At 50.8% G+C, this 22,302-nt stretch overlaps 3 protein-coding genes and 4 pseudogenes across 3 annotated transcripts; 5 read left to right on the top strand and 2 right to left on the bottom strand.

The window, feature by feature from the left end:
• Positions 1-922: 922 nt before the first annotated feature.
• SAPIO_CDS4265 lies at positions 923-3,136 on the bottom strand (annotated as a pseudogene; the record flags this gene model as incomplete).
• A 950-nt stretch (positions 3,137-4,086) lies between these two features.
• SAPIO_CDS4266 lies at positions 4,087-4,383 on the top strand (annotated as a pseudogene; the record flags this gene model as incomplete).
• Positions 4,384-4,755: 372 nt separating this feature from the next.
• SAPIO_CDS4267 (uncharacterized protein) lies at positions 4,756-6,389 on the bottom strand (the record flags this gene model as incomplete). Its single annotated transcript, XM_016786857.1, has 5 exons — positions 4,756-4,884; positions 5,136-5,216; positions 5,281-5,333; positions 5,719-6,046; positions 6,138-6,389. The coding sequence occupies 5 exons, from the start codon at positions 6,387-6,389 to the stop codon at positions 4,756-4,758; spliced, it is 843 nt and encodes a 280-aa protein (XP_016643459.1).
• A 597-nt stretch (positions 6,390-6,986) lies between these two features.
• SAPIO_CDS4268 lies at positions 6,987-9,095 on the top strand (annotated as a pseudogene; the record flags this gene model as incomplete).
• An 842-nt stretch (positions 9,096-9,937) lies between these two features.
• On the top strand, positions 9,938-10,971 carry SAPIO_CDS4269 (uncharacterized protein; the record flags this gene model as incomplete). Its single annotated transcript, XM_016786858.1, has 2 exons — positions 9,938-10,002; positions 10,056-10,971. The coding sequence occupies 2 exons, from the start codon at positions 9,938-9,940 to the stop codon at positions 10,969-10,971; spliced, it is 981 nt and encodes a 326-aa protein (XP_016643460.1).
• A 3,283-nt stretch (positions 10,972-14,254) lies between these two features.
• On the top strand, positions 14,255-14,539 carry SAPIO_CDS4270 (annotated as a pseudogene; the record flags this gene model as incomplete).
• Positions 14,540-20,281: 5,742 nt separating this feature from the next.
• On the top strand, positions 20,282-22,032 carry SAPIO_CDS4271 (uncharacterized protein; the record flags this gene model as incomplete). Its single annotated transcript, XM_016786859.1, has 5 exons — positions 20,282-20,568; positions 20,722-20,905; positions 20,996-21,124; positions 21,319-21,595; positions 21,695-22,032. 5 exons carry the CDS (start codon positions 20,282-20,284, stop codon positions 22,030-22,032), a joined length of 1,215 nt encoding a protein of 404 aa, XP_016643461.1.
• Between the last annotated feature and the right edge of the window lie 270 nt (positions 22,033-22,302).

The raw sequence follows: 22,302 nt of genomic DNA on the forward strand, positions 1-22,302 counted from the left end.
CTCAGGTCGATGACCCCTGATGAAGTAGCCCGGTCCGTTCCTCTGCTAGTGACCGTTATTAGATACGGTATCTTGATGAGACGGTTGGATATGCGCGAGCCTTGGTTATAGACACGGTGGCCAAATATTAGTTCTTATAGTGAGACGTGAGGACGACACCAAACGTTTCGGGGTTCTCACCATCTCAGGTCCTGAGAAAACCAAAGGATCCAAGGACAATAGTCCAAAATTGCGTCAATTCCTAAGAAGTATCCTTTTTGAGCAGCCAGCACCGTGGCAACATGACGATTGGTGTGAGTGAGCTCTTCTGGAGTCTTCTGGAAAGACTCTCACCACCTCCGGAGGCAAGTCGGAGTTTAAAGACGATATCTCGATGATGTCCGATGCGCTTGGCCATCGTCAGCGCTAATACTGTACCGAACTGGGGGTGTGACACCCTTACATAGTTGTAGACCTAGATGACTATTGACTCCATGGTGCTCTCGCGAGAACGAAACTGCCGCGAACAACTTAAGTGGAGAGGCGGTCATCCACATCCCATTATGCACTATACGTATGGTAAAGCGACATAAGTTTAACCTTTAGTACTAGGACTATTTTGAGGGTCAACGTTAGATACTAGGGGCAGGTTTTTGATAATGGGGCATCCAAAGGCGGAAAGTGAAAATCGGCCCTCCCAGCGTCAGCTATTATGCGAAGTTGAAATGGTCCCCTCTGGACATTTTCGGCTTAGTTCTAATAAAATCGCGAAATGCCTCCACCCTTCTGAGATGTCTTCATGGGATTTGGACAGGAGCCAAGGCGAACCAAGTCGGAGACGACGATGAAGAATTGGAGATGCTAGAGGTAGGATTTGATCTCTCTTTAGAGGAAGCATTTTTAGAGTGGACGAAGAGGCACTTTGCACTTTCCAAGACGCTCATTATCCCAATGTTGATTCGGTATTAGATAGCGTCATGGCTACAAACAACACCCACGCTGAAGCAGGGGCGTGTTAGTAATTATATGATATTTGTGATAACCCCAATATCTTCGACGATGTTGGCTGTTTAACAGAGTTCAAGCAACTTGTCCACCCAAGCGTCAGGAAGTTGACAGTTCTTTTCTCGACAGTCACGTAAGATGGTAGCAAGCGTCTTTCTTCGCACCTCCTTCGCCCCAGGTGAAACACCCTCGTCCGTCACACCGAGCCTCTCCACAAATCTCTCGGCCAGCACGATAAGAGCGTCCCTTTTTAATTCGTGGCATATATCATATGAGCCTCCTTCCGCGTCATAAAATGCGACTTTCCTAGCAACAGACCAGTCCTCCGCCTTCACGGCCAGCTCCCACTCTTTCCAGTAAAATCGACCACCGGGTCCGCTAGCCTCGCTGTTCTCGAGTTGCTTCCCGTCTCTTGCTCTTTCATCCCGTCTCTGCAGGTCAAGTCTCAGCCAGCGGGTAAAATCGGGGACAGACTTCACCTTGCCGGCCAATACAAGAGGGCAGTTGCCCGACGTGTCCTGGAGAAACGGGTCCGCTCCTGATTCCAGCAGTAGGTCTACTGCATGGATAAATTCCTTGGCGCGGTCCTTGGCCAAAAAAATTAACAAGAGCGGTGTCTCGCCACGCTTGTTTCTAGCGTTGGGTGAGGCCCCGGCCTCCAATGCTTTCTTCATCGACGATACAATCCGACTTCGTCCAACCGGCCTGCCATCATTTGGGCTGCAAAGTTCGTGTACGATTGTATTTCCATCCTCCCAAGACACACGAGGATCCAAGACCTTGCAGAGCTCCGCTGCGACTATACCGCAATTCCGATCAGCCTCTCTGAGAAAGCGCCGGCTCAACGTCTCTCCCGACGGCAAAGTTGTGTGTGGGTCAGCCCCTTGTCTGATGAAATGACAGACAACACTTTCACAGTAGTAGTCACTTTTCCCGTACCAGCAGGTGTTCTCGGACGCCTTCTTCAGGAATTTGGCAAAACTTTGCTTTTGGCAGGTTGTCAGCTTCACTGCATGTCTGGCGGCAGTGAAGAACCTATCCAAGTAACGAAACGTGTCGTGATTGTATCTCCGCTGGTTCATAAGAATGTCAAACGGCGTGAGCCCGTCAATATTAGCCCGATTCAAATCCGTTGAATGGTCAAGGAGTGCGTCTATCGCGCCGGGGACTTTCTCTGGCCAGCGGTCATTATTGCGGCTAGATATAACATACATGACAATGTGGAGAGGGGTGTTTCCATCCACGTCCGGAACAGAGGAGTCAGCACCTCCGAGAAGAAGGGCATCAAGAATCTTTTTGGTCCCGTCATCGGAGGCCGAATTGAGATGCAGCCCTGCAACAGCGACATGAAGCAGCGGGCGGCCTATGAATTCTTTGAAATGGACATCAGCCCCGAAACGGATCAGTTCTATCGTGATCTCGGCCATCGATTCACGAACAGCGTAGTATAGGAGGCTGTATCCAAGCCGGTCGAGGTTGTTTACAGGGACTCTGCTTTGCAGGTGACGCTTTGTTGCATCGAGGTCCCCTCGTCGCACAGCTTGGAACAGCCCCGAATGTATTTCGCCTTCTGGGCGAGGGTCGGGGGCACTCGAGTAAGTCGGATAATATGTCGGGATCGGCTCGGTGGACCAGGAAGCGTGAATGTCGTAATAATTATTACTCCCGTCTTGGCTTTGTTCGAAGGGAACATAATAACCCACATCGCGGGAGCCAACGGTCGGAACTGGGGCTCTATAATTGTGTGTTAACGAAAAGACCTAACAGACGTTGAATCCAGCGTTCGGCTAATACTCACACCAAGTCGTCTTTGGTTTGTGTGCCTTCGACGGCCAAATGTCCGCCGTCGCCTCTACGGTGGGGCTGATTCTCGGGCAGGATGTTCTGGGTGTGACCGGGCAGACCGCGGTGGCTCTGAGAGCTGTATTTTGTGTACCCCCATTTCTGGATCTGTGTTCGGTACGATCGCAAGCTTCGGAGCCGCATGCAATTGTAAGTTTTCAGTGCTGGATCGACGCAAGGAAAGCCCGACTTACCTCGCCTGGAACCCATGCCTCCCCTTGATGATACGCATGACCTCGCGGAGCGGTTTCCTCTCGACGCAGTAGAGCTGCCGTATCTCCTCTTGGAGACTCGACCAATCTTTCGCCATTCCGATCCTAGCTTGCCTACTCTTCCTTGGCTTAAACACCCTCGCAAAGGCAACCGCAAACGCAACGTAGCAAAGGAAGTAAAACAGTAATGTTAAGCTCAATACTAAAACGTATTTTTTTTTTCTAAAAAATGGAAGAGAAGAGAGAGAGAAAAATAAAAGGGAAGAAAGGGAGGGCTGGTAGGTGAGAAAGAGAGAAGACGGAGAACGATCGGTTTGCGGAGGCCGGAACTGTGGCGTCCACGGCGACAGCATGGAACCGGTCGGCCGCCTTCTTTTCTGTCATGCTGCTCCAATCAGCATCTGCCACCCAACGCTAAAGTTACGAACACACCAATGAAGACGACGCAGCGCTCGATTCACCATGGTGGAAAGGTGCAAGAGTGCAAAATTGCAGGCAAAGCAGACTTGCACTCTCGTAAAACAAGTCTCATAGAAAATCCAGCAAAGTTCACCTTGACACGAAACGATCTCTCAAATATCAAACCCATGAATTATCCCCGGGTTTACGAAGGGGCACACATAAGAGGAATTTCGCCCACACTGCCAGCCAGCATGGAATTTTCTGCAATATTTCCTACTCATCTGTCTCTTGCAATTTCAGATGGGAAGTATCTAGACATTATTAGTGTTTTCAATTTTAGCCCCAAAAGCTGGCCAAGTTACTTCTCTCCTTTGGCCCCTTCCCCTCCCCCGGCAGCAAACACATACATATAGATACCAGTTTGCTCTATCAGCAGATAGAGCATCATATGCTGTATGTATCCCTCGGTTCATTCCCACTTTACAGTTTCCCGGCTCCAGAGTGAGGCTTGATACAAACAACAACAGTGCTCTTATGTTGTCGTCCAACCCATACTTCCATTTACTAACACCAGCCTTAGACCAGACTACCCAACGCTCCGCGACGACCAACCACACTTTAGTCCTCGAACCGCGAACAACCCACCATGGCGGCCTCGATAACCGGGATTCCGACGCGTAATGGCGGTTCTCTTCCTGCTAGCAATTCATACCCTCTCCAAGGGCCAACACAGCCACTCAACCCAGGGCATCCCCCCTCTGGTAGCAGTCAACCCCCGAATGCAGAGCGGGAGAGAGCCTCCGATGCCATCAGGCAGGGACTCGGGCAGCTCAACGTCCACCTCCCTGACTCCATCATGAAGAAGGCCACGGCTACCTATAATGATATGCCGCCTCTCCAGCGATTTGTTGAGGAAACCCTCGAGCACAAGAGACGGGACTGATACTGTTCGGTGTGGCACTGTGTGTAAGCATTTCTAGCTATATGCAGGCTGAAAACACGTCTTTTCGTAACACCTTCTCTAGGTATTAGAGAACCGCTGTCGCCGGAGAGTGTTTCTGGGACCAGGTTGTTGTAACGAGTTAGCACCCTAGATGATAATCACTTTTATTGCTTTTCCAGTTTATCTAACACTTGACCTGGGATCCTCTTCAAGATGCACAACCATCCATCTGCCGGCTCCCCAATTCATAAAGTTATCTCAGTCTCCTCCCTGTATCGGCTTCAACTAGACATTGAGCTCCACAGTGGTGGCGCCCTTAATATACTCTGCATAGGGCGCCAATGCCGTCTCAACAGGACCTCCGGGTCCACATTACTTATCGACAATCTCCGCGCTACGGTCCGTGTAGAGCTCTGCGTTGAGCATGCCATCGAGGTCATCCCAGATGGGCTCGAAAAATTGGTTGCGCTTGATCCGAGATACCAGGTCATTTAGTTTACCCTGCGACAGTCCGTCAGTCAACCGGTCTCCGGGTAAGAGGCAACATTATACATGGAGGGGGAAGCTGGCCAGGGTTTTGGCTCACCTCATCTTTCACAACTTTTCCTGCTTCGTGTGAAAGCACGCGGAATTACTCGTGTGCCTCTTGCCTTGATACTCCTTAAGCTCAAAGCTTCATCAAGATAGACTCCTACAACGCCATATATCAGCTGAAGTTTCGGGGTTGGGGGGTGATGAGAGGCTTGTTGTACCGTCAGCATGAAGGGTAGTTCAGTCTGAACGTGAGCTGCGATGCGCTTGGGATAGACGACGAGACCACTGGTCACGTTGTCCTACCAGGCAGACGGGCTTATGTTAGCAAGGTTCGTGGGAGTACATCTGGACAGTCCGACTCACAGGACCAATGCAAATAGCGTCCGCCAGAAGCATCATCTCAAGGATGTCGGTTCCTGGTCTTGTTGTTAGCTTTCTATAACCCCTAACCCTATACTGGCGAATCTCTTCCAAACCCACTAAGCTATAGATACCTGAGCCACTGATCGACGGTACTGGGGCTGATCTGAGTCTGTTGATTGCACTGACGTCATAAATCAAATACCGTCCCAAACATAGTATCTCCTCCGACAGCACCTGTGATACCTCCGGACCTTCCTCGCTAACTCTACGCACTTATATCTAGGCTGAGGTATGCCGCCCGGACATCAGTGATCCCGCCTCATACTTCAAATTGTAGAATGCCCACAGAGAACTAGTCTACATCCAGCCGACTACAATCCAATGACCGTGAATGGTTAATCTGCTTTCCACGCATGTTCATTCTTCGCCGTGACTAACCATCACTCTTCTTCTGTCGCACTGTCTTCACTCCGCCCAATATAACCAGACCAATTACGACAGCACCCATGATACCAGCCAATACAGAATAGCCAATGGTGCCGGCCCTGCTGTACGCAGGCGAGTCACTAGATAGCTTCAGGCCAAGTCCCCCATTGACGATGCCCAGAAGGATGAGCACACGCCCGTACCACACGTGGAAGTGGGTCCAGACTGTCCTTTTCTGAGTTGAAAGGTATCGGCGATGATGGATATATCCGAGAAAGGGTTGGAGAAGCATGAGAGCGACGACCACCGTACCAAGGATAGTATGCGTGTTGTTGTGCAACTAGGGCATCATGGCGGTTTGTCAGTACAACGATCGGGCATGAGTTGATGGGATAACGTTGAAATACGCATAGGTGCCAGAATAGACTTACTCGGTCCAGTATCTTTCCCATTTTGATCCCACAGGCGAGTCCGCCGATCATGAGAACCCATCCAACGAACTGGCAGGTGGTATGGATCCAAATAGCATTCTTCGTTCTGACCACGCGGATCAAGACGGCGCCGATGGGGAAAATGACGACAAATGCGAGGCCCATGAGAGAGCCGTGAGCTTTCGCCAACGAAGGCACCTTGGGAAGGTCCTCATAAATGATATTTGGGTTTCCGAGCGATTGTATAGACATGATCATGTCTTGTACGAATTTCAAACTGTGCTTAGTGACGGATAATTACTCGAAATTTATTGAGTCTTAAAGGCGCGGCAGTGCTCACGACGCAAAATTGTAAATGTGGTTTCTGATGGGGAAGAGCCCGCAAAGATCTTACATATATATGTATAAACTACACCTTTCATCATTCGTCATTACTCCCTCTATGAATACAGCCGTGTTTCGATGAATGAGGTCATATTTTCCTTGGTTGAAAGTGGTCGGATGGGAAATCTCCCGCCGCCCCTTCCGTGGAATGCGACGAAGGTAGTTTTGTTCGGAATAATAATTCGGGGAGTTTGAATCCTTGACGTGCTCAATCGCTGCCTCCAATCAGAGGGCCGAGATGAGCAAAACCCCGAGATTTGCGAGATCTGCCAGATTTGCGGTGGTGGCACCGGGCGAAACGTTGGCCCGATGGCGACTCGGGTCATCCATTCCACCACATAAGCGATTACTAGATAGTAGATAGACAACCGAGAATCCCGTCAATCAATCGGGCTCATGGGCGCAACAAACCTTTCCCCGGAACGTTGCCCTGAATCTTTGCCAATGTCTACTCACAGGGCTAACATGTTGCCTCTGAGGCCGTCAGGCGTCCCCGCCAATATCCGGACCGCTCGCCCCGTGCTGAAACCAAAAGCCTGCATACCATGCAGAACGCGAAAGGTTAAATGCGACCGGAGTATGCCCTGTGGCAATTGCAGGCGATGGCAGCTGGAATGCGCCTACCCTTCGGCGGTCAGGAAATGCCGCCGGCCTAGGAAAGACGCCGTGGAAGAGGATGCAGGAGCTTGCGTCATCGCTGCGACAGGCGCGACCACGCTGACCGACATCACTTTGTGCTTGGAGCGGACTGTCAAGGTGTTGGGCGATGTCATTGAGAAATGCCGGTCTCCCGACTTTCCACCTGCGCAATCGGACCAACTCGCCCAACAGGTTGCTGAGGCTGCCTGTAGCCTGGAGACCGCGAAAGCCGGTCTGGATAAAGTCCGCGGGCTTCGGCACGGGGGAAACATTGACATGGGCCCGGGAACCGTCGTACAAAATCTGAGCCCTACATCTGCCAACCACGTCGATCGTCGGCCCCAGGCCACAACCATAACCACCACCTCACCTCGACGGTTCCCGTTCGAAACTTTCAGCCTTGACGTGGCTGCATTCCACCCGCCACCAAGCCAGGTGCGATTTCCTTGGCAAATCTTCCAAGACAACATTGATCCTTTAGTCAAGGTCTTGCACAAACCGAGCACGGAAGAGATACTCCACAAAGCAGGCCAAGCCCCAACATCTCTAGACTATGCTGAAACAGCCATCCTCTTCACCATCTACTTCTCTTCTCTCTCCGTCATGTCCGATGCGGATGTCGAAGCATGCTTCAAAGTTTGCAAGTCCACCGCCATGACCTCGTACAAGGAGGCGGCCGAGCAGGCTCTCATGAGAGCCAATCTCACGGCAACGGACGATCTCCCAACCCTCCAAGCCTTCGTCCTCTTTATGTCTCTTGTCCGGTATACTGATGCCTCCCGTCGCGCTTGGGTTCTGGCCGGATTAGCGGTACATCTCAAAGACGCGCCACAACCCATGGGCGGCTGCTCTCCATTCGATACGGAAATCCGACAACGCCTGCGCTGGGAGCTTTGGTACCTAGACCACAGAGCTGCCGAGGATTGTTCGAACCCCGTTGTGCCGAGCGGAATCGTCGACGTCCAGACACTACTGCCCACAAACGCCCGGGATATTCATATAAACCCTTCCATGGAGTGCGCGCCTTGTCATTATAACGGATGGTCCGAGACCAGTTTCTCGCTGATTCGTTTCGAAATAGCCGACGTCACGCGAAAAGAACGGGCGACCCTTGTCCCACCAGATGAACAAAAGCGCCTGATAGACGGCTGCGAGAGAAGAATCCAACATCGCTACCTCCGATTTTGCGACGGGTCACAACCTATTCATTGGCTTGCACGCCATGTTTCTTTTGTCCTTCTAATGGAGAAGCGATTCAAACTGTATCGACAGATGCTGGAACAAGGCAGTGTGGCACAGGACCAGAAGCAACGTCCCGAGCAAGACACCCTCTTCCTGGCTGCCATGCACATCGTCGATACTCCCACGCGTATTGGAGAAGAGCCAGCTGCCAAGCAGTGGTCGTGGCTTCTCGCAGGATACACGCAGTTCTTGCCGTTGTCCTTCCTCTTGGAGAAACTATGCGTGTACTCGGAGTGTTGCGGGCTGGTGAGCCGTGCCTGGGACGTGGCCGAGGCTGCGTTTGCCCGTCAGATGCGGAACGATAAAAGCTCACCCGACAACATCGAGGTTCTAGCCCGGTTGATTGCCGAGGCCTCCAGTGTAAGGCAAGCCGGAATGATGATCCGGGAGCCGGAATTGGCACCCTTTTCTCCGGCAACATGCGGGTATGCCCCCTCATACGACTGCCTTCTTGGTCCCAGTTCTACTCCATCTCTCGTTCCCATTTTTATCCAGTCGTCGGAGCGGAGAGAATACTCTCTATCCCATCAAGACGATGTAGGCAATTTCATGGTAGACCCCTCTGCCACAGTTTCATGGACCACGGTCGAAGAGATGCCATCTAGAGTCCAGGAGCCTAGCCCAGTCGAGGGCAGCTCCCGGGACTCTTTGGATCAGGATGCATTCTGGAATATAGACATTTGGAGCCTTTAGAGTCGAGTTCTAGATCAAGAAGTTTCTGGAGATCCAGAATCTCGGGGCTTAGGAGGTCGTCACGAGAGACCGACACGGCCAGGCAGAATTGGACATCAGTTTTTGATGCCCAAAAGCTGACGATATAAATGCCACGTTTCTATACAAATAAGATTTATTGAAGTTCTTATTCACGTTTTTTATGTTATAGAAATGTGTATTTATTATACGTGTAGTAAGACTTAAATATTATACGTGTAGTAAGACTTAAATTTCACTGTTCCGGCATGAATAGAACCTGTCTGCCAATTCCAGTATTTCCGTTGCCCAGGGCAGGGCTGTTACACAGCTTGTGCTACACCCAGATCACACCAACCCTTCTCATTCTGATCAGCTTATTCAGTAAATGAGTTTCCACTCCAATCTTCCCTGGCTTCTACATCCTCTGCCGATAAATATTCGGTGGTTGTCAGCCAGTCCATTTCATCCCCCTCCTCCCTCCCCCAGGCGAGTTCTGAAACTTGTCACTTTCTTTTGCAAGTTCATTTTCCACGCCGTCTCCAAGAATGACTACTGCCACCGAGGTTGGAAGCGCCGCCTGGACAGGAGGGGAAGAGTATGGCGGCGACCACGCAGCACGCATCACTCGATTTCTCCAAGCCGTCAATCTCGAAGCTCTTCAGGCCCATGCATCGAAGCTCCGAGAATGCCGCCCTTGTACAGTTTCTCAGAAATTCTCCGTGGGAAATTTCAACCTTGTGCGCCTGATTCAGTTCGATGATGGCGTGAAATGGGTTGCTCGATTGCGGATGCCTCCACTAATCGAAGGAGTGGGAGAAACAACTCCTCACACCGCCCCGAAAATGGAATATGGGCAGAGTATTGTTTCGGAAATGCAATCGGAACTCGCTACGATGGAGTTTGTTCGGTTAGTATCTACATGGACATCCGGTAATGCCATCCAAATGCTGACCATCGCAGCCAAAATACAAACATCCCGATCCCGAAGGTCTACGGTTATGATCTTAACGATCAAAATACCGTCGGATGCCCCTTTTCGTTCTTGGGATACGTCCATGGAAATACTGCGGAAGAGGTGGCGCGAAGCTTTCCTGGCGGCCATGAGGGCATTCCCGAACAGTTCGAAGAGAAATTCTGGCGGCAGTTTGCCGAAGTCATGATTCAGCTCGCATCAGTCCGGATGCCCAAGATCGGATCCATCACGCGAGACGAAGCCGACCCGACAAAGTATGTGGTAGGGCCGCTAGTTGAAACCAACTCCGGGCCGTACGAATCGGCGGCTGAGTTCTACACTCACTACCCACTGGCATTGGGCAACAAGCTCAGGGCTGAGGGCGAGCAAGCGGATGGCCAAGATGAGGTACTCGCAGCTTTTCGGACCCTCTCTGCGTCCTTTCGAAACAACGAGGCTGAAGGTCATCACACCGAAACTTTCGGGCTTGCGAACTACGATCTAAACGCCAACAACATCCTCGTCGACCGTGAATTCAATATCCTGGCGGTTATTGACTGGGACTCTGTCATTGCAGTGCCCGATGCGGCCTTGTATCGCATGCCATTTTTAATGGGTGTCGCATGCCCGATCCCAGGCGTTGTGGACAACCATCCTGCCGTGATTAGGCGGCTATTGCTTGGGAGACGGTTTACAAGAGTTGTCGAGGACGTTGGATGCGAGCAGAACATTGGCGAAGACACGAAATGGCCGAGATTCCTCTTTACTCAAACTGGATTCTCCTCGAAAGAGGCTACAGCCTTCCGATCATTAACTTACGTCAAAATGGGACAGGAGGAAGTTAATGGCAGATGGCTGACGGCCCTAAGGTGGCTTAGAGATCATCATGACATGGATGTGATCCAGCTCTCTTTTCAAAGCTGAGGGTTGTCATTTAGAACTAGCGTCAACATAGCTACTCTAGCGCAGGTAAGAGACGTCAGATGCCACCACATCTGATCCTCCTCTCCTTAATCATGCTCGTTTCTGAACCTTGCATATTCATCCTCGTGGTCTGTGACCGTGTCCGTATTTCTAGCTCCATCGATATCAACTCCATCGGGTTCAACTACGGTATCTTAGTTCCCTATACTAATCGCTCTTGTGCGGAGGACTTACTGCTTAGGAGGGGGCTACGTTTCTCGCCGCAGCATGTGTTTCCCTTCTTGACATCCTTCCTGCATGAAGGGCATAGGATCCAGTAGCCTGGGCATGACTTCACATCTGGCGACATGAATCCGGGACCAGGCCCTTGTCGTGGGCCACGCCAGATAGAGTCGAGAGCCATGGTAAGACTGGTATTGAAATGAATTTCGGGTGGTGTTTATATAATTTAAAGAGATTATTCAAAGGGATGATTTAGGGGGTTTAGAAATTATTATTGGGAGCTTAACCAGCTGATTCCCAGAAGTTCAGACCAATTTATAGTCTCCTTGAGCGTAGAGAAGCTGGCAGAAGCACTCTCTCGCACTCTCGAGCGCTCCTGACAAGAAGCACTACTCGTCCCCGGTGCCCTCGATTCTGGTCCGTAGTTGGTTCGTGGATCACACGTCCTGCACTTGTGAAGCCGTCCTCAGTTGGTTTGGCTATATCACGCCCGGCTACCATGGGTCTCCACCAAACCTGCAGCGGGTACATGCGTCGGGAAACTCATGGAGGTTGGTGAACCACCAAATAGTTACTCTTGTAACCCTCACAAGTTGCTACATAAAACCCCAGATGCCATTCTTTTCAGACGGCACTCGCAACTATAATCTACATCACCAGCTTCTTGGCTAGGGGGTGGGTCCGGCTCTGCCGGATTTCCGTCATTCTCGGACCTGGTAGGGATGAAGTTGGCATGGGTCCACATTATGCAGGCCATCCCGGATCCAGAGTTGGCCAAAGCACTGCCAATGTCCATTTGCACCTGGGTAAAAATGAGCGACCACGACGGAATTAGATAGAGTTGGGAGAGGAGTGCAGGCTCATGTGGGCTGGCATACATCATGGGTGGTGCGCCTCATGCTACTCCGGCGTAGATACGGTGGCTCGCGAGATGGGAGGTTCCACACGCAAATGTGCGGAAAGAAGACAAACACTTCCATGTTCTAAAGCGGAGGCCCGCATAAGCCACGGAGGGACAGTGCACCACCAACATCTGCAGTTTACAATCGCACCTCCCGGGAGGCTTCTATTGGACCATTATTTCTATCGGGTCATTGAACTGGCAAACAGAACGGCGATGCTGTCGGTTCATGATCCCATGGCAAACGGGGCCTGTGCATTGGTGGGCCTGAACGGTGGCCTCTTTACCTGTGTAGCCAGCAAGAGATGGACTTACCAGCATGGCCTGGCATGTTCACCACCGCACCGCGGCGTCACATCACTAAAGCTTCGCACAGCCATATCGGGTTCTGTCTTCAACAAATCGACCTACCAATCACCGTACGATGCCCGCACGTTTCGAACCGTGACCGACGCCCGCGGTACTAGGAGATACTACTAGGGTGGCACAATTGATGTCAATGAACGTATTAGGTACACTTCGTATTCTGGCCGATCTGACCCGCCTGGTTTGACAGAGGCTAGCCAGGCTATCGGTAGTACAGACACCACATCCCATGTACATGAATTCACCCATCTGAAGTGGCGACGCTAGAACGTCTTCACATGAGATGCGAACGAAGACGAACGATGAGGGGGTATTTCACGTACAAGAGTCAAGAGCGGCCGAGTCTTACCTCGTACATGTGCACTGGTCGTCTAATGTTGTGAAGCAATGGAGACTACGTTGGCATGTCCCTCATCGGAGGTTGGACTTTGGATGTGCCCTTAGCTCCTTCTAGCCTGTAGCCTGTTGGCTCATTAAGCAGAGCTCCGCTTTGCAAGGGGGTTAAACACATCTGTCGGGCGAGCCCCCTCGAGCATTCCCCTCGGAGTTTAAGTCAGTTTAGTGTATACACTGTTACCCTTTAGGTGTCTCCGCAGTGGTATTCTCGAGGTCTAAACTCGTTGACTGTTACGCCTTGAAACATATAGGCCCTGGAAGTCGATGTAGTTAAAACATACTTTCTAGATAGGGTTGAGGACACTCATTGGCACACACCCTGCACGCTGCCAACAGTCTAAACAAACTCCTGCAAGCTCAGCAGCCCCAGTGCGAAAAACCATCCCCTTAACGCAGCCACTTGCATTTCCGGCCATGCAGTTCCTAGATGATGCAGCATTCCTACCTTAGCATCGTCATAAGGCCAGCCACATAGAGCAAGCTAGCAGTTTATGCTTTCCGGATTAATGTTTAGATGGCTACTTTTCCTAATATGACAAACCAATAGCAAATCCCCAAATTGTCACCGACAGATACCCCTCTTGACTTTTCGGGGATGATTATGTTTTGGACATACCAATTGTGCCTGTTTTGAAGAAGCCAGTGGCAAGCTGAGGCTTGCTGCGACGCCAAGAATCCAACACGTTACATACGACAGGTGTAAGAGGACCCCGAAATATAGCAGTTTCACATGTGAGCTACCCTATTAGGCAGGGGTAGACGACGATTTACATCCAGGACGTGTGATGGTTAAGCCGTTGGCTAGAGGGTGTGACGCCTCTCTCATTCCGAGATGAACTCTTGCCTCGTATTCTAAAATATGGCAGTTTTAACATGTTGAAAACGGAGATGATTAGGGGCTGTTCCGGAACATGTCGATTTTTTATCCCCCCGCAAGATAACATGACTATTTCGCATGTGCACTACGGCTGGATGGGATGACGCCTCTCATATACGAAGCTGAACTCTATGCCGGACGCGGTTCGGCCATACGTGAATATAAAATGGCCTGGCTGCTCTCGCTCGTTTCGCTATCCTGTCAAGTTAACAACATTTATAATTATTCACATACAGCCTCCTACCTTACCCAAAGTATTCGGGTGCACACCAAGAGCCACCCATATCACGCCACACAAGAAGAGATCGACCATGAAGATGAAGCATGATCTTGGGATTTGCCCTGCTGTTCACTAAAACAGCCCAAGCGGAGACCATCTTCGAGAACGGCCCCAGCGGCGCGCATTACGCTAAAGGTTCCGCCGAACCAACCTGTACCGTAGGGGCAGACGGCGGTGTTAGCTGTACAGGCACCCAGATCGGAGGGGTGGGCCACACCAACGCGTTGTGGAACTTACAGCTATGATCACCATCAACGGCGTCTGTCACAACCCGGGGAACGATAACATTGTCGAACCTCACTCGCAGACCGAGGAGGAGACGAGCGAGGCATCAATCACGCCGACGAAGAACGGCCAGCTTATCGTCCCAGTGCAGGAAACCGACGCAGCTCAGACTAGCGAATTTGCCTGCCCGAACGCGAACTGGAGGTCGGAAGTAACTAGCATCGAATCCTCCTTCGAGTACGAGCTCACCTTTGACGGCTTCCCCGAGCCAGTCATCTTTATCAGTGGCAGTGGCCCCTAATGTTATGACACTAGTCGGCCAACCTGGGCAGGCGGTCGGGCGCGGCAGAGTGGGTACTGCCGCCAAAGGAGGGGGAACACTATTAGTACGGAGGGAGTGATCACTCTGAATCACGACAATCCACGGTGATCTAGCCACGATGGATCGCTACGAGCTGTCGTGATCTACGACAAGAGAATGATCAGGACGTCAATAAAAACTACAGTCTTTACCGCATATATCTAGTTTGTCTTTCAAGACACTTCAGTAGTCAGTTCAAGTAACCCCTACCATCTACATGTAAGTACACATTACAGACCCTTAGTACTATATAATCGGCCTCTCTTCACTCTGTGACGGGCCGACATTATATAGACCTAGGGAAAAGGAAGGACAGCGTGCAGATGCAGCCACCTGCGCGCCAGACACAGAAAGCGATCAGAAAGAAAAGAGAATAATCATTATCGATCACCTGGGCCTTCATAAGGTCGGCCCGTGACAGAGAGCATAAAATATTAAAAGTATCCTCTGGCCTAAGATTTAGGACCCTATTAATCTCAACATAGAAGGCTCTAAAGTTGATCTCTCCATTAAGGCTTCGATAATATGTGCATGTACGCAGACATGAACTATTAAAGGACAATCAAAAAACCTAGAATTCGGCCTAGCAGGGTTAGGGGATGGTCTGCTCAGCTAAAGGGGTGAGCAGAGAAGCTGAGCAGGACTGATGAGTACTGATGCAAGGCTAAGCCGAAGCTGAGCCTAGAGACAACGTGCCTAGAAAGCGGCCCCTCACACCAACCAAAATCTCGCACACATATTCGTCTTCGAATGCTACTACATCCAGTCCTCCTCTTCTTAATCATGCTCGTTTCTGAACACTGCATATTCATCCTCATGGTCTGTGACCGTGTCTGTGAGTATGTCAGTGATTCAAGCTCCGTCGATATCGACTCCATCGAGTTTAACTATGGTATCTCAGTTTCCTGTACTGAACGCTGTTGCGTGGAGAACTTACCACGTGGGAGGAGGCTACGTTTCTGGCCGCAGCATGTTGTTCCCTTCATGACATCCTAAATAGGTCCCCTTTTCTCTTCGCCGAACGAGATCTACCAGCCACGGCCCGGATAGGCAAAGGAGGACTATATATCAAATACGTCAGCACTTTTCTAATCATTGATCGCGCCTATGACGTACATGATCTTGCCCGACTTCCACGGGTTGTATAACTACGAATCTAAGTCGTATTCTACGCGCTGAGGTTGCTGACCTCCTAGGAGACCTCGCATGGTTTGGTTTCCTGGCTTCCTCCAGGATCGGCTTGAGCGGGTCCTCCATGAATTTCGCAAGCGCCCGATAGTTGTTACTGGCCCCCCTCTTGAGCTTGTCCACGAGCTCCTGTCGGAAGCGCCCCGCTGCCGCCTATACCAGGCTCTCCAGTTCCGCTGTAGCAGGCTCGCCGGTCCGGATCCTGTGGCGGATCCGAGCCACCATCTCACGTTTGCAGCTGTGCTCATAAAACGACACGACATTGTTGATGCTGCTGTTCGGCTCCGTTCCGGTTCTGTCTGCCGCAGCGTGTTGTATATAGAGCGTCGAAACTCAATAGGGGTACGAGTTCTGAACGCCGGTGCCGCATCCTTGTCAAGTCTGCTCGCCGAGGACCCCAGCCACAGGGCATGCGCTAGCCCCGTCAAGTGGCTAACGCTGTGTAATTTGGGGTTGGAGTCAGATCCATCAGCTCTTCGGCGGGAATGAGGCGATATCTGGACGATCAGAATATGCTCTTTGAGGAGAAGATGCGCCTGCAAGAACGAGTCCATGTTGAACTTCTGGGCCAGTGTCTGATGGAAGCTCTTTCTGCTCATTCCGTTCCGCGACGCTGTGAACGTATTCAAACACGAGGTCGATGAAGTCTGGAACCTCGGGCTTTACAATGTAGATAATCCACCCCGGGTGAACTTCTAAGTCGCCAAAGAATCTATTACCATGCTGCGATGGTGTGATCTCAGGAACGAATGAATCGATCCCTTCCGATACACGGGCTATACTCATGCCATAGGACATGGCGACTCAGATCGATCTGATTTAACATTATTCAACACGGCTCCTTCGAGCCTGCTGCTCTCATTCTGGCTACCAGAAGTGGGTGGTCCAAAATCGCGAGCGCTATCGCCCGTTCGAAGGTGGCTGGTTCCGCATCTTGGCTGAGGCCATTGTCCAAGTCACGCGGGATCGTATAGGGACACGAGATGGCAGGACAGCTGTAACATTCCGAGCTAAGCAGAGCGTATTCATAGGCCTCCCTGCTTCAAATTAGCATCGTGAATTCGTATTCTCTCTCTCTGTGTGTGTTTCTGTCTTCCTTTTCTCTACATCACCCTTTTCGTTTAAGATATGATCCTGAAGCATTGGCGTTACTTGGCCGCCCCACTTTCAGTCGCCGCGGACATCGATCTCGGCATGAAGAAAGCGGCCGTTGTCTATAATAATAGGCATTCAGTGCGGCTAATATACTGATGTGGCGACAGATGACTTGATCAAACTTCAGGCGCTGTCCCTGGCATGTCACAGCACAAGGCACGACTGCACGCCTTGTGCCATCCATTCCGCGACATATCTTATGCAAAACATCGACACCAGGTGTATAGCGAAAGGCTCGTCGAGATCTTCTTGAGCCGACCACCACCCCATATCTGCCTTGGACCTGCTTGTTGCGATGAAGTCTTGGATGAGCTGAAGCCCGAGCGGTCTCCAGAATCCAGATTCTCCATGGCCCCCTGGCCACTTTTCTCCTGTTCCTAAATCCATTACTCAAAACTCCCGGACTAGCACTCCGGGGATGATGCATGGATCGAGATGCCAATTCAATTGTCAGTCCGAGCTTCCTTGTCCCACTTTTGCAACATGAAGATACAAGATGAAGAGAAGGTGCACGGTTTACTCTGGAGATCCAGAACCTCGGAATTTAGGAGGTCGCCACCAGAGACTGACGCGGTCCGGGGGATCTGGGCATCGATTTCTGATGTTGAAAAGTTAATCATGTCGCAGCAAAAGGTCCGGCGTTCGAGATCGAACCCACATTTGTGGTGAGAGGATCAACTAGTTCGTCCAACTAACTCGACCCGGCCAGGCAAGTAGAAAGGTATATACTAATATGAATTTAAATCGTCAGTCTTATATTATTTTAGATGGGTTATACGAAGTATTGATGGGAACTAGTGCGGTCTGGTCGCCGTCTCACATTTGAGAGGAAGCAGGATTATTGTCGTCGACCAGAACTTGCTGGGCGGCCGCCATAAGCTCTGACAACAACCAACAGACGTCGGATCGGTGCATCAATCGGAAACAATAGTGCCACGGGTATAAGAGTTAATATAAAAGTAATATGTAGAGTTCTAAGCTATATGTAAACGTGCCTCCGCCCGGCGAGACTCGAGATTCTCCCTCAGCATGGATTGCTTTTCAATTCATCGCCTGATCCTGTATGTGTCCAGCAACTTGAAAGGCCAACTGCTAAGAGAGTCACGGTGGCTCTCATCAATCTGATCCACCTTCACCAATCCCGTGAGATGCTTAACCCTAGCCTGGCAAGTGACGAGCGCAAATGAGCGAAGATAGTGACGGCCCAGGCCGATGAATCCGATGCAGGCGCCGAGGGCGGAAATCACGGCCGTCGCCCGGTTGGTTGGGGGGAAGAAAAGAGCGCCGACGCAGAGCAAGGTCCTGTTGGTACCTAGTAAGTTTATCGTGCGTAGATCAAAGGGGGGCCGAAATTGAGAATGCTTCATTGTTACCAGCACGTGGCGGCCGTTGGTGGCCTGTGGGTTTTGCGAATGGCTTCCAGGGCACTGCCCATGAAAAGCAGGTCTTTGACGGAAAAGTCTCTCGCGACTTTTAGGCGCCACGCTTCGCGGGAGGGGGTCGCCTGGTTCGGGGCAGATAACTCTATAAAAATGTCTTGAGTTAGGAGAATTTTTCCTTTTTTTTCCTTTTAATTTTCTTTTTGGGGGGGGGGGGGGGGGGGGGAGTAAACTAAAACAAAGAACGGAGTGAAAAGGAAACGTGCCAGGTCAGAGGGGAGGTTCCGTTGTGTACTCTGCTCGGGAGGGCCTGGTTACCTTGAGATTGCGGTGTGGTGGCGGAGCTGCGAAGTACTTCGGCACGCCATTTTAGGTATTCATTTATGTGATTATTTGCGGACCGCCTGTGAACCTCGTAATGATGCCAGAGCTCCCCAGGCTCTATTGGCTCTTGCACCTCGGGGGCTGAGTGGCCTTCGGTGAGTTCAGCGGGACTATCTCGCGAACTCGAGGACTGGATGGACGCGGTGAGATCTGGCTGGCTATGGGATTGGTGCCCGCTGGGGGCGAGTAGAGGTGATTGTTCTCCGTTGATATCGGCCATTTCTACCTTCCCTTGCTTCTTTTCTTTTCTTTCTCTTCTCCTTTTCCCTCCTTCCCTCGGCGCCGAGGAAAGCTGGGATATGATGGTGGTTTGGGACCGCGAAGGAGGAGGGAGTCGTGGCGTGTATTTTGCAGAGAGGGTTTTCAGTTTCAGGCTGCTGAGTCTCCGACCCAAAGACATGTGCGGGCGGTGCATGCGACGTATGCAGCTGGCGAGTATATTGGTCTAACGAGTCCCGCTGTTTGGTTGGCAGGTTCATCCACATTTCTGCGCTCTGCACACCACCTTGGCTGTGTGATATTGAAATCTGGGGGAAGATCATTGGCCCCATTCCCCTTTCCAAGTCATTAGCCGACCACGTATTTGAAATTGATGGCGGTGCAATTCCCAATGTTTGGTGGCTGTGCATGCGGGCGTCTAAGATTTGCGCTGTCAGGTCCAATCGATATGGAAGAATCGACTTCTTTTCTGCAAGGCTCTGACACTCTCGGTCGAATGCTGCGTACACCAGGTCTAGGCTCTTGCAGTGGAGGGCGGGTTGGGATGAGAAGGGCATTCTATAATACCCAAGCATGTCTCATTGAGCCTGGCCAAATCTCCCAAATCTCACAATTCCACCTTCCCGGAACCTGACACGGCTTGAAAATAGTGTCCCACTCGCACCGAAGTCCCAAAACGCTGGCTTGGTATTATCGTGCCTACAACGCCTCTGCTATCCACATCTACTAGTTTCATTTCTCGTGGTCCAAATCGTGCTTTAATTCACCTTTTTTCTTCTTCTCTTCGCTGCCCCCCCCCCCCCCCCCCTCTTTTTTTTTTTCTTTTTCTTTTCTTTCTTTTTTTCTCCTCTTCCTCTCCCCCATCTTGAAACAATCATGAAGGGGAGACACCTGAGAGGGCTTTTCCACAGGAACTCCTCACAAACTGAGCCACACTCTCCATCTCCCTCCTTATCTCTCTCCTCATCTCCCACCCCGGCTTTCCTCCCTCCTCCCCCATATTCTCGCGGAAACAACGTGTCGCCTGTTGTGGTTCGGCTACGCGTATGGCACATTCATGAGCTAGGATGGCATCCCCAATTCAATGATCAGCTCGCAAAACTGTTAAGGGATGATGTTCCCAAGGACTGGGTTGCACGGCCAGCGCCCAAGCCGAAATATAATGATTCAAGTGGCCGGGACATCTTTGTTCCTGTCGAGGTGGGCATTTCAAAAACGTCTAGAAAAAGAACAATCCCTCTCCTGGTCGCCCGTCACAGCCAGCCGACAAGAGATCCGCCGACTTACAAAGATCAAGCGAATGGAAGCCACTAATACGTTCTGTCCTCCATAGGTCGAATTTGAGCACCAATCCTTAATGTATGATGCGGTCGACAAGCACGACATCTTGATTGCGGATGTTCGAGATCTTTTCTACGCCAGAGTTCCCTGGTCCATCTACCAGTTTTTCGCCGACATTGGCACCGTTCCGCACATCATGGATATCCATCCAATCAACATGCCGGCAAACATGGCCGAGGGACATAGGGAGAAAATTGAAAACAACTGCAAGCATCTCAAACCCTTATATCAGCTTCCCATTAGAGTCCAAGAGTTCATTGTGCCAGAGGGGATCAAGAGGGATTGTGATGGATTGAAGCGCATGTAAGATACTCTATTTCTTTTGCTTCTTTTGTTCGTTCTCTTCTACAGCTACATGTCCCCCACTTCTCTTTGCTCTTGCATCTTGCTTCCTTTTCACTCAGGAATCTGCTTCATGCTAGAGAACGGGCTCATAGTCGATCTTCTTGAATCTAGATTGCAGACTGGTTCAGAGGTGGCATCAGTCTTGAGCTCAATGGTGAGCATTATTTGCCTGGACAAAATGAAAAGCCCGAAGGATCTTTTCGCCGGGAAGACTTTCAAGCAGGTGGTATCCCACCTCGAGCTCGAGTTGGGCCCTCTGGAAGCCCTTGACGCTACGAAAGAAATCATCCAGCTGGTATGTAAAGGAAAAAGAAAACAGAAAAAAAAAAAGGTTGGAGCTAAGGGTTGAAAAGTAATAACTAACATGGATTGTCTTCCACCAAAGCTCGAGAAAAAGTTTCCTGAACCAGATCATGCCGTCATTGCAGAGAAGACGGCCGCAACATTGAACCCGGTGCTCCCGTTCCATAGAAACTTTCGGGGCGCATTGAGACAAGTCCAGATGAGGTTTCCGGTACTAGACTCCGACCTAAACACATCTTTGAGCAGTATGGTACCTCTTCCCTTTAGCTTTGAAGTAATCTCAGTCATTCCTCCTCGTTTTCTCCTCTCTCTCTCTTTTTTAACCCTTTTTCGAGTCGGCTCTAACGAGGCTATTTAGGGGTTGGTAATGAAGATATATATCTGTCAGTCATTTGTCTTCGACAGGCCGCCTTAGAGATATCTTCCCTAGAGGCTGGTATAGAAAAGGTTCGGTCGGAATTGGAAGTCGTCTACTCTCGCCAACAACTTACTGGCGATGTCATGGGGGGAGTTGGAGTTGCTGGTAGCATAGGTGCTGGTGCCATTGCTGCCGGATTGGAGAGTGGCAACATGTGGGTTGCAGCAGCGGTGGCACTCCTGGCGCTCAGCTCTGTTTTGTTAGCGAAGTGCGGCATTGACAAGAGAATGGATACGTCTAGGAAGTTGGGGAGGATCGACGACGGTTAGTATCAACTATTATATTCCCCCCCCCCCCCCCCCCCCCCCCCCCCCCCCGGCGGACTGAGGCGTCAGCAATTACACTCGCTAACACACTTGCCAGTCGATGTTACCTTAACAGATTTGAAAAAGATCATAAACACGGCGCAGGCGGCGAGCGTGGCTATTTATTGCTCCAGGGTGCACCAGATGCCACTGGAAACAATGAGCCGTCGTGAGAGGGATAAGATTTTAGAAAATTTTGGTATCGACGTGAGTGCGCTGTATATTGAGGACTACAATGAGGCTCTCATCAGCGCCAGCTTGGAAAACTTCCTACGGGGGAGCGAGAAGTTCCTTGATGGCATGGATAAGTTGATGGAAGACGCAAACGTTGCAATCTCAACGAAACGAGAAGAAGTTAAGGGGCAAGGGAGTGTATTACAGCTTGGCTTCGACTAGGTTCGAGAAAGGTTATTGTGGGATTATTGAAATGGGTAACAATTCATAACCTAGGATATCGCGAGGTTGATATCGTCAATTCTAGCGCTACGGAACTGAGCTTCAACGAGTCCGTACATCGGCTGAAGTACTTTCCTATATGGTAGCGTCCTGGTCATGGAGGTGACAAGACCATTCAGCGATGCCCTGGCCACAACATCACGCATCCAAAGAAAGAGGAAATGAGTGGCCAATGGTCATCAGCCGGAACTGGTAGAAAGCCACTAGAAA

This window comes from Scedosporium apiospermum (genome assembly GCF_000732125.1).
Source record: "Scedosporium apiospermum strain IHEM 14462 chromosome Unknown SEQ_SAPIO_0091, whole genome shotgun sequence".
NCBI classification, from domain to species: domain Eukaryota; kingdom Fungi; phylum Ascomycota; class Sordariomycetes; order Microascales; family Microascaceae; genus Scedosporium; species Scedosporium apiospermum.